The sequence below is a fragment of the Lucilia sericata genome, unplaced genomic scaffold, assembly GCF_015586225.1.
Source record: "Lucilia sericata isolate MDLA Ls3-8-SP2 unplaced genomic scaffold, ASM1558622v1 Contig002798F_arrow, whole genome shotgun sequence".
Classification (NCBI taxonomy): domain Eukaryota; kingdom Metazoa; phylum Arthropoda; class Insecta; order Diptera; family Calliphoridae; genus Lucilia; species Lucilia sericata.
The window spans coordinates 11,227-23,867 of NW_023996500.1; the positions used below are offsets into that span (position 1 = coordinate 11,227).

Here is a 12,641-nt window from a genome sequence, read left to right on the forward strand (position 1 = left end):
CAGTAAATAAGCGTTAAAATGCAAAAATAAGCTCGATTAGTGATCACTCATATTTCTTATCAAAAATCGATTTTTCATATAAAAATCTAAAAAAATCTAAAATCGTTAATAACTCAGTAAATAAGCCTTTAAATGCAAAAATAAACTCGATTTGTAATCACTCATATTTCTTATCAAAAATCGATTTTTCATACAAAAATCTAAAAAATTCTAAAATCGTTAATAACTCAGTAAATAAGCGTTTAAATGCAAAAATAAGCTCGTTTCGTGATCACTCATATATCTTATCAAAAATCGATTTTTCATTCAAAAATCTAAAATCTTTAATAACTCAGTAAATAAGCGTTTAAATGTAAAAATAAGCTCGATTCGTGATCACTTATATTTCTTATCAAAAATTGATTTTTCATATAAAAATCTAAAAAATTCTTAAATCATTTATAACTCAGTAAATAAGCGTTGAAATGCAAAAATAAGCTCGTTTCGTGATCACTCATATATCTTATAAAAAATCGATTTTTCATTAAAAAATCTAAAAAGTTCTTAAATCATTTATAAGTCAGTAAATAAGCGTTGAAATGCAAAAATAAGCTCGATTTCTGATCACTCATATTTCTTATCAAAAATCGGTTTTTCATACAAAAATCTAAAAATTCTTAAATCGTTAATAACCTAGTAATTAAATGTTTAAATGGAATGATAAGATCTATTTATTCTTATCGATGTTTTACAAACCAAGACGATTAATTAATATTAATCGTTTTCCGAATTTTGTAAAAATAAATTTCAATTGTTTCAATTTTTAATTACTTTGTTAAAAATAACATTTGCCATAATATATGTAAATATTACTTTTATAGAAGCATTTTCAACAAGACAAGTCTTATGTGAGTACTTGTGCAGAAAACTAATTTTGTAACTATTCTAATAGTAACAAGACTTATAAGTTTTATTTAAAAGTAACTAAGTCCAAATTATATATAGAAAGTTTTCTTATAAAAATTCAATTCATCATACTAATGTGACTGCATCATAAGAAATATTTCAAACTCCACAACAATTACAATTTATTTACATCAATATACATACATACAAACTTATACAAATTTCTACACACATTGTAGTCGTAATTTCCAATTCAATAAATTTTTAAAAATCCTCAAAAGTATTTCAGAAAGAATGTTTGTGTGCGTGTGTATTGTACATTTGAATGTAAACTACTTCATGTACATAGTTTATACAAGTAAAAATCATTAAAATCATTAATAACTCAGTAAATAAGCGTTTAAATGCAAAAATAAGCTCGATTTGTGATCACTCATATTTCTTATCAAAAATCGATTTTTCATTCAAAAATATAAAATCGTTAATAACTCAGTAAATAAGCGTTTAAATGCAAAAATAAGCTCTATTTGTGATCACTCATATTTCTTATCAAAAATCGATTTTTCATATAAAAATCTTAAATATTCTAAAATCGTTAATTACTCAGTAGATAAGCGTTTAAATGCAAAAATAAGCTCGATTCGTGATCACTCATATTTGTTATCAAAAATCGGTTTTTAATACAAAAATCTAAAATCGTTAATAACTCAGTAAATAAGCCTTTAAAGGCAAAAATAAGCTAGATTTGTGATCACTCATATTTCTTATCAAAATTCGATTTTTCATATAAAAATCTAAAATCGTTAATAACTCAGTAAATAAGCGTTTAAATGCAAAAATAAGCTCGATTTGTGATCACTCATATTTCTTATCAAAAATCGATTTTTCATTCAAAAATATAAAATCGTTAATAACTCAGTAAATAAGCGTTTAAATGCAAAAATAAGCTCTATTTGTGATCACTCATATTTCTTATCAAAAATCGATTTTTCATATAAAAATCTTAAATATTCTAAAATCGTTAATTACTCAGTAGATAAGCGTTTAAATGCAAAAATAAGCTCGATTCGTGATCACTCATATTTGTTATCAAAAATCGGTTTTTAATACAAAAATCTAAAATCGTTAATAACTCAGTAAATAAGCGTTTAAATGCAAAAATAAGCTCGATTTGTGATCACTCATATTTCTTATCAAAAATCGGTTTTTAATACAAAAATCTAAAATCGTTAATAACTCAGTAAATAAGCCTTTAAATGCAAAAATAAGCTAGATTTGTGATCACTCATATTTCTTATCAAAATTCGATTTTTCATATAAAAATCTAAAATCGTTAATAACTCAGTAAATAAGCGTTTAAATGCAAAAATAAGCTCGATTTGTGATCACTCATATTTCTTATCAAAAATCGGTCTTTAATACAAAAATCTAAAATCGTTAATAACTCAGTAAATAAGCCTTTAAATGCAAAAATAAGCTCGATTTGTGATCACTCATATTCTTATCAAAAATCGATTTTTCATGCAAAAATCTGAAAAATTCTAAAATCATTAATAACTCAGTAAATAAGCGTTTAAATGCAAAAATAAGCTCGATTTGTGATCACTCAAATTTCTTATCAAAAATCGATTTTTCATACAAAAATCTAAAATCGTTAATAACTCAGTAAATAAGCCTTTAAATGCAAGAATAAGCTCGATTTGTGATCACTCATTTTTCTACTCAAAACTCGATTTTTCATACAAAAATCTAAAATCGTTAATAGCTCAGTAAATAAGCCTTTAAATGCAAAAATAAGCTCGTTTCGTGATCACTCATATATCTTATTAAAAATCGATTTTTCATTCAAAAATCTAAAATCTTTAATAACTTAGTAAATAAGCGTTTAAATGCAAAAATAAGCTCGATTTGTGATCACTCACATTCCTTATCAAAAATCGATTTTTTCATATAAAAATCTAAAAAATTCTAAAATCATTAAAAACTTAGTAAATAAGATTTAAAACGCAAAAATAAGCTAGATTCGTGATCACTCATATTTCTTATCAAAAATAGATTTTTCATATAAAAATCTAAAAAAATCTAAAACCGTTAATAACTCAGTAAATAAGCGTTAAAATGCAAAAATAAGCTCGATTAGTGATCACTCATATTTCTTATCAAAAATCGATTTTTCATTAAAAAATCTAAAAAGCTCTTAAATCATTTATAAGTCAGTAAATAAGCGTTGAAATGCAAAAATAAGCTCGATTTCTGATCACTCATATTTCTTATCAAAAATAGATTTTTCATATAAAAATCTAAAAAAATCTAAAATTGTTAATAACTCAGTAAATAAGCCTTTAAATGCAAAAATATACTCGATTTGTAATCACTCATATTTCTTATCAAAAATCGATTTTTCATACAAAAATCTAAAAAATTCTAAAATCGTTAATAACTCAGTAAATAAGCGTTTAAATGCAAAAATAAGCTCGTTTCGTGATCACTCATATATCTTATCAAAAATCGATTTTTCATTCAAAAATCTAAAATCTTTAATAACTCAGTAAATAAGCGTTTAAATGCAAAAATAAGCTCGATTCGTGATCACTTATATTTCTTATCAAAAATCGATTTTTCATATAAAAATCTAAAAAATTCTTAAATCATTTATAACTCAGTAAATAAGCGTTGAAATGCAAAAATAAGCTCGTTTCGTGATCACTCATATATCTTATCAAAAATCGATTTTTCATTAAAAAATCTAAAAAGCTCTTAAATCATTTATAAGTCAGTAAATAAGCGTTGAAATGCAAAAATAAGCTCGATTTCTGATCACTCATATTTCTTATCAAAAATCGGTTTTTCATACAAAAATCTAAAATCGTTAATAACTCAGTAAATAAGCCTTTAAATGCAAGAATAAGCTCGATTTGTGATCACTCATTTTTCTACTCAAAACTCGATTTTTCATACAAAAATCTAAAATCGTTAATAGCTCAGTAAATAAGCCTTTAAATGCAAAAATAAGCTCGTTTCGTGATCACTCATATATCTTATTAAAAATCGATTTTTCATTCAAAAATCTAAAATCTTTAATAACTTAGTAAATAAGCGTTTAAATGCAAAAATAAGCTCGATTTGTGATCACTCACATTCCTTATCAAAAATCGATTTTTTCATATAAAAATCTAAAAAATTCTAAAATCATTAAAAACTTAGTAAATAAGATTTAAAACGCAAAAATAAGCTAGATTCGTGATCACTCATATTTCTTATCAAAAATAGATTTTTCATATAAAAATCTAAAAAAATCTAAAACCGTTAATAACTCAGTAAATAAGCGTTAAAATGCAAAAATAAGCTCGATTAGTGATCACTCATATTTCTTATCAAAAATCGATTTTTCATATAAAAATCTAAAAAAATCTAAAATTGTTAATAACTCAGTAAATAAGCCTTTAAATGCAAAAATAAACTCGATTTGTAATCACTCATATTTCTTATCAAAAATCGATTTTTCATACAAAAATCTAAAAAATTCTAAAATCGTTAATAACTCAGTAAATAAGCGTTTAAATGCAAAAATAAGCTCGTTTCGTGATCACTCATATATCTTATCAAAAATCGATTTTTCATTCAAAAATCTAAAATCTTTAATAACTCAGTAAATAAGCGTTTAAATGCAAAAATAAGCTCGATTCGTGATCACTTATATTTCTTATCAAAAATCGATTTTTCATATAAAAATCTAAAAAATTCTTAAATCATTTATAACTCAGTAAATAAGCGTTGAAATGCAAAAATAAGCTCTTTTCGTGATCACTCATATATCTTATCAAAAATCGATTTTTCATTAAAAAATCTAAAAAGCTCTTAAATCATTTATAAGTCAGTAAATAAGCGTTGAAATGCAAAAATAAGCTCGATTTCTGATCACTCATATTTCTTATCAAAAATCGGTTTTTCATACAAAAATCTAAAAATTCTTAAATCGTTAATAACCTAGTAATTAAATGTTTAAATGGAATGATAAGATCTATTTATTCTTATCGATGTTGTCCAAATTAGCATTAAGAATTGAATTATATTGAATTGATTGTTAGTTAGAATTTTATTATTTTTTATTATTTTATTATTATTTCATTATTTTTCTTTAATTGAATTTATATAAAATGAATTATTAGTTTGTAAGCTTTTCCCTTGGTTTTTATTTGAATTTAATACTTTTGTAAACCCTAGTTTATATACATAGTTAACGTATGTACAAAACTAAACTGTATTTCATTTACTTATTATGTATTAAACTTAACGAAACATAAGTATCCGTTATAACGTTGTGTGAAAAGAGCCTTCAAGGCATTTAAAAAAGAAATAAACTTTCTCTTCTTCCTAAACCAGCCAAAGGTGAGCATCATTTTTACTTAAATAAAATCCCTTTTTATTTAAAACTAATCCCTTGTGTTTTTCTCTTTTTTCCCCACACGCTTAAAACTACACTTTATAATTTCTCATTCCTTGAGAAATTATAAAGTCCTTTAAATTTATTAATCCTTTCCGAGGATTAATATATTCATGGTCCTTCGTCCTTCTCCAATAGTGAACTGGTCGCCTAATCCCTAAAGGAAGCTTCCCAAGCCATTTGAGTGCATCCAATAATAAAATCAATTTGCCGTCGGAAAAACGCAAGTACAAAAAACTGCAATGCCAATGTGAGTAGAAACCCAAATTTTTATTTATTTTTACTCTTAAAAAGAAAAAATTCTAAAGTGAAAAATCTGTGCAAGTGTGTGTGTGTAAGGAAAAAATTTATGTTTTAAAATTGAAATTTTTGCCAATAAATTCGAAAGAAAAAAGAATTTCGTAAAAAAAAAATTAAAAATTTTTGCCAATAAATTCAAAAAGAAAAAAGGAAAAAATCCCTTAAAAAATTAAAAAAAAAAAAAATTTTTGCCAATAAATTTAAAAGGGAAAATCTCTTAATAAATTAAAATTTTTGCCAATAAATAAATGAAAAGGAAAATTTCTCAAATTTGTTTAATTGTGCCAATAAACACCACTAAAAAAAAAAAAAAAGAATTATTCTCTTAAAATTTAATTAAAAAGAAAATATCCCTTATTACTCTTAAAAAAATTGCCAGTGAAAGTGAAAAAAAGCCAAGAAAAAAAGTGCAAAAAATAGCCTGTTGCCAAATTTCTATTAAAAATTTAATAAATTCTGGAAAAGAGTGTTAAAAGTTCCAAAAAATTGTGACGTCAGATTTATTTCCAAAATCGACAAACTTACTGTGTAATACAAAAGCATAAAGAGTGAACAAATTACATTGCAATAATAAAAAACAAAACCAAAATATCAAAGAGTTTAAATGTGACAAAAAACCACCACCATCGATCATCAATAAATATTAAGCAACAATAACAAACATACATTACAGTTAGCGGTGATATTCCTACTCTCTTAATTGTTCTCAATAAATTGTGAAAAGAAAATAAAGAACAAAAGAAAAAAAACGCACAGTGGGCTCGACGTGAAAAAATATTACTGAAAAATAAAATAATTATAAATATTCAGGAAATATTTTTTGTGTGCATCTACAACAAGTGAACATCAAAATTATTAAAAATTGATTCTCAATAAAATAATTGCTGTGGAAAAATACCATATACATATTTGGAAAAATAATTTATTGGAATATTGATTGTTGCTTTTGAGTATACATTTTGTGTGGTTTATTTGTTACTTCAAGGAGATAATTTCTCTCTTTATGCATGTATAAATGAGCACAGTGGTCACAGTGAAACAAAATAAAAAAAATTTTTTCTGATCATATAAAAATAAAATCTTATAATATTAAAAGAAAATTTTAGATAATTTTTTGCACTTCTTTATATAAATAATTTTTTTGGTGCTTGGCAATTTGTGATAAACGGAAAATTTTGCTTATAGAAATTAAAGCGAATTAAAAATAAATTTTTGAAAAAATTTTTTGGAATGCAAATTTTCGCTTAATTAAAATTTTCGCTTGGCAATTGGTGATAAATTTAAAATAATAAATAATCACAGTTCTAAATTAATATTGTGGCAATAAAAAATAATAAAATCATAAATTTAATAAAATAAATTTTCTAAGGAAAAGTGGTTCTTGCTATTCCACTGTGAATAAATGTTACAGTGACGCTTGTTGATAAATGGAAAATTCGATACAGTGGTTTCAGTGTAAAATTTTATTGGCAAAAAACAAAATTATATTTTTTTTTTCTCTCAAAAAATTAAAAATTTTTATTTAGCAATCTCTTGCTTTCAAATTATACACACCTGCACAGTGATTAAAACTAAAATCGGTTAAAAAATAATTCTAAATAAAATCATTTTAAATCAAAATTATAAGCAATCGCTTGCTTTAAAGGAAAATTAAAATTTTACGGAAAATTTACGGCAATTTGATAAAGAAAAATTTCTTTGATTTTAAAGAAATCAAGAAATAGTTAATAATCGCTTATTAAAAAAAAAATATAATAATATAAATCATTATAATTTACAATTTTGCGGATTTTTACGGCGAGTAACAAGAAAATTACAAGATTTTATGAAAATTTAATCAATATTCAAAAAAAAATATTTGCGCTTTACGTTTGAGAAAATTATCGAGTCCAACGATAATCGATCAAACTTTTATATATATACAAAAAAGAAAAAAAACATTTTACAGCAATTATTAAGAAAACTACAAATATTTATGAAAATTATTTCCCTTTTACTAACATTATAACATTTTAAACTATTTGAATAACATTTTTTACGCTTTACATTTGAGAAAATTATCGAACTTGACGATAATTAATCAAAACTATACAAAACTTTGAAAAAAAATTTTAACTTACTGCTTAAAGAATTTTGCTCACCTATCAATTTTGCTTGTATCTATCTGAGAATTAATCCAAATTACAAAGGATTTCTCTATTTTCGGTCCAAATTACAAAGGATCTCTAAATTTCGATCCAAATTACAAAGGATCTCTCAATTTCTATCCAAATTACTCTCAATCCAAATTACAAAGGATTTCGCTCTTACTCAATCCGAATTACAAAGGATTTATCTTACACAATCCAAATTACAAAGGATTTATCTCTCTCAATCCAAATTACAAAGGATTTCGCTCTAACTCAATCCAAATTAAAATAGATTTCTCTATTTTCGATCCAAACTACAAAAGATTTCTCAACTTTAGTCCAAATTTTACTCTTTATCAATCCCAAGTACAAAGGATTCTTCTTTAATCGCTTTCTAATTACAAAGAATTTCTCTAAAAGTTCATTAAAACTACAAAGCTTATCAATTTTTTTTCATATAACAAATTAAAATGACTTCTCTAAATACGCGATTTGCATTTGATGCCAAAAACTTAATTTCATTTTGTAAAAAATGCGATAGCCAAGATATTTTAAGCCAATCTGAGGCACTTATAGATTTAAAACTGAAAGATTTAGACACTCGCTGGAGTAAAGTAGAAAAGTCGTATGAAGATCTAATGCTTTCTGATCAAAGTGAAGAAGTTAAAACTACAGCTCAAGAGCAATACGATTCATGTGTCGACATGTATTATTTAACCGTTTCCAAACTTCTTGATGTGATAAAAACGTCAAGAGATAGTATTGCTCGCGCTAGCATAGATTCAGCCCCATTGAACACATCTAATGATCGGTTAAGTACAGGTCTTAAATTGCCCCCATGCGATACTCAAATATTTTCAGGAGGTTATGAAGACTGGCCGGCATTTCGTGATATGTTCACGGCAGTCTACATTAACCATCCAAGGCTAACTCTCGCAGAAAAACTTTATCATCTTAGAAATAAAACTACCGGTTCAGCCGGAGCAATAGTAAAAAGATTCCCTTTAACCGATAATAACTTTCCTCTAGCTTGGCAAGCACTTAAGTTGCGGTATGAAAATGTAAGAGTTTTAGTCGACAATCAGATCCGTAACCTTTTCAATATTCCCGTAGCTAGCGTAGAGGATAATGAGTCCCTACAAAGAATTCATAGCTCAGTTACTGACTGTTTAGCTATGCTTGATACAATGAGTATATCAGTTGAAGGCTGGGACCCCATTTTAGTCAATTTAGTCTATTCTAAATTACCCAACGAAACATTGGCTCAATGGGAACAATCATTAAACGCCAGTAGAGAGTTACCAACCTGGTCTCAATTAAGTGATTTTCTACTTAAACGATGTGAAGTCGTAGAAAGAATTTCCACTATCAAAGTGAACAAATCTGCTTTCCTTAATCAAAATGAAACTCATTCACAAGTTCAAATGTACTCATCCCAAGAAAAACTTAATTACAAATGCAAAATGTGCGATGAAGATCACAGTTTGAGAACTTGTTCGCAATTTCGTAAGCTTTCAATTCAAGAAAGAGTTGATTTCATTTTCAAGAATAAGTTTTGTAACAATTGTTTGTCACAATCTCACACGAAAAAGAATTGTATGAGCAAAAATTCCTGTTTAAATTGTGGTAAAAAGCATCACACACTGCTTCACATGCGTTCTTTTAATCCTCCTCGGAATAGCTCAAATCAAACGTGTCCAAACAAAAACGATCAAAACATAAAATCTGATCCAAAAACGACTAATTCTAGATCCGTTGAGTCAAATGAATCTGAAAACGGTCCAGCAACCTCAAATGCTCACAAAACTTTCCAAGTTAATGCGAATTATGCCATGAGTGATACTAAAGTCTTGTTACGAACTGCAATGGTTCAAATAGAAAGTAGAGGGGAATTATTCTCGATTAGAGCTCTCATTGACCCAGGTTCTGAGAGGACCTTTATATCTGAAAAGGTTCGAAATCGTTTAAATATCCCATCTAGAAAATCATACTGCGAAATAATAGGAGTTGGCGGTCAAACTCAAGTTTCAGAAAAAGAATGTGATTTGGTTTTGGTCTCGCACAAATCCAAGTTTCGGTTACCCGTAACTGCTATCGTTTTACCTAAAGTCACGAATAAGATTCCCTCGGTTTCCTTTGAACTCCCTAACCCAATTGAGCTTTCTGGTATTGACTTAGCTGATCCAAATTTTAATATATCTTCCTCGATCGATTTAATCCTTGGAAATGACAGTGAGCGTTATATAAATCTTGATGGCATCAAACGAGATGTATGTGGCTCTGCTTCTGCATATAGAACGGTTTTCGGATGGGTGCTTAGTGGCCCCGTGAAGACTCAGCCAATATACTCGTTTTCAACATGCGTTGGTTCCACTGAAGACTTTACCTTGGATGAATTAGTTCGGAAGTTTTGGGAGCAGGAAGAAATTCCATCAACCCGGCCAGCTTCTTCAGAGGATGAATATTGTGAAAAATTTTATCAACAAACCACAACACGCTTACCAAATGGACGATATATGGTCAGATTACCATTTCGACAGGAGTTCCCGGAATCAAGGTTTCTTAGCCCATCAAGATTTATCGCTCTTAGTCAATATGTTCGGATGGAACAGATGTTGGAAAAAGATCCCGCGTTAAGCACTCAATATAACGACGTGCTCATTGAGTATATAACCCTCGATCATATGGAAGAAACAACTTCTCGTGAGTACTTTTCGGAAAATAAATGTAACTCCTTTTATCTCCCTCATCATGCAGTCGTAAGACCAGAAAGCAAATCTACGAAGGTTAGGGTTGTTTTCAATGCTTCCCGCAAAACTAAGTCAGGGTTTTCATTAAACGACGTTCTTTATACTGGTCCCACACTTCAAGCTGATCTGATGACAGTGATATTAAATTGGCGTTTTTACAAATTTGTTTTCAGCGGTGACATACAAAAAATGTATCGTCAGATATTAGTCAATCCCCAAGACAGACCGTTTCAGAGAATACTCTTCCAAAAATCCCCCCGGGAGGCCATCAAAGATTACCAGTTAAAGACTGTTACATTTGGTATAAATTGTGCACCATTTTTAGCCATTAGGACATTAATCCAGTTAGCGTCTGATTCCGAAGATAAGTTTCCCAAAGCAGCTGATATATTACGTAGAGAAACTTATGTAGACGACATTCTAACTGGTGGTCATTCTCTCGAAGAGGTTATAAAATCCCAGAAAGAGCTGGTGCAAACTCTAGAATCAGCTGGTTTCTTATTAAAGAAATTAACCTCCAATAACTCTCGTTTGTTAGCTTCTTTTCCCAAAGAAGATCTTTATGATTCTGATTTTCTCAAATTTCATGATTCCAGTGCGACAAAAACTCTCGGCATTCGCTGGAACGCACTGACTGATTCGTTCACATATACTTTTGAATCTATTCCTCAAGAAACAAAAATAACCAAACGCAAAATCGTATCTTCAGTAGCCAAATTGTTCGATCCAGCTGGCTGGATATCACCCGTAGTCATTAAAGGCAAAATTCTCATTCAGCAATTATGGCTGGAACGAATAGCATCTACAACTTTACCGCGCTTGGAACTTTCTGGCGCAGTTATGCTAGCTAAACTAGTACAATATACGATATCTTCGCTTAATATGAAAAATCACGAAATCATTTTATGGTGTGACTCATCGATTGTTTTAGGATGGCTTGCTAAGCCACCTTCAACCTGGAAAGAAATCTATGTTTCTAATCGTGTAGGCCAAATCCATAAATTATTGCCAAATGCAAAATGGCGCCATGTTCCAACTCATTTCAATCCCGCTGATCTAGGTTCCAGAGGATGCAGACCACAGGACTTAATCAACAACCAACTTTGGTGGCAGGGCCCACCATGGCTTACAAACCCGGTTTCGGAATGGCCACAGAATAATCCGTTGAATACCACGAAATCTCCCGAAATTTCTATTCTTAAGCAAACACAAACCCAAAGCTTAACGGTTCCCATCAGTAGCTTTCAAACTACAGTCTCTTCCGTAGACATTCTTAAAAGATTCTCCTCCTACACGAGATCGTTAAGAGTTCTTGCATACGTTTTTCGATATATTCGGCGTTTTAAACCTTCGTTTGCCAATCAAACCAACAACTTAGCTGATCACAATTCTCAACTCAGTCAACAGGAAGTCAATTCTGTAAAGTCCAGATTAATAATGTTAGCTCAGAAAGAATTCTACCAGCGTGAATATGAATTACTCTCTGAAAATCAGCCCATTCCAAAAGACAGCTCTTTATTCACATTAAATCCATTTCTAGACTCCAAAGGTCTTTTAAGAGTCAATGGTCGCCTAGCCAATTCTTTATTACCCTACAACGAGCGTTTCCCAATCATTCTACCCCGAAATTCACACTTTTGTAACCTATATTTATCCCATTTGCACGAGATTCTAGCCCATGGAGAATGCACCTTAATGTGTCGGATGATACAAACCGAATTTTATATCTCTCGTCTTAAACTCAAAGTTAAAAAACTCATAAGATATTGCAAAACTTGTATAATTCATAAGAAACAACCATGCTCTCAAATTATGGCGGCTTTGCCTACCGACCGCTGTACCCTGTCCTTCCCATTCAACATAACCGGAGTAGATTTTGCCGGTCCGTTTGAGCTTAAAAGTTCCAATTTACGAAGATCATCTATCATCAAAGGATATGCATGCGTATTTGTATGTTTTGCTACAAAAGCGGTCCATTTAGAGCCCTGTTCCAGCCTTTCTGCAGCTGCGTTCCAAGCAACATTCGCCCGATTTGTTGGTCGCCGTGGTCTTCCACACAAACTAGTCTCTGACAATGGTAGAAATTTTGTTGGTTCGAATCGAGCTTTACGCAAGGAATTTACTACTTTTATA

The 12,641-nt window shown here is 29.0% G+C and overlaps 1 protein-coding gene across 1 annotated transcript; it reads left to right on the top strand.

Moving 5' to 3' along the window:
- Positions 1-8,228: 8,228 nt before the first annotated feature.
- LOC119614330 lies at positions 8,229-11,927 on the top strand (the record flags this gene model as incomplete). The annotated part of the gene is made up of 1 exon (XM_037970473.1): positions 8,229-11,927. A coding segment is annotated over exon 1 (3,699 nt), but the record flags the coding sequence as incomplete, so codon positions are not given.
- Positions 11,928-12,641: the final 714 nt, after the last annotated feature.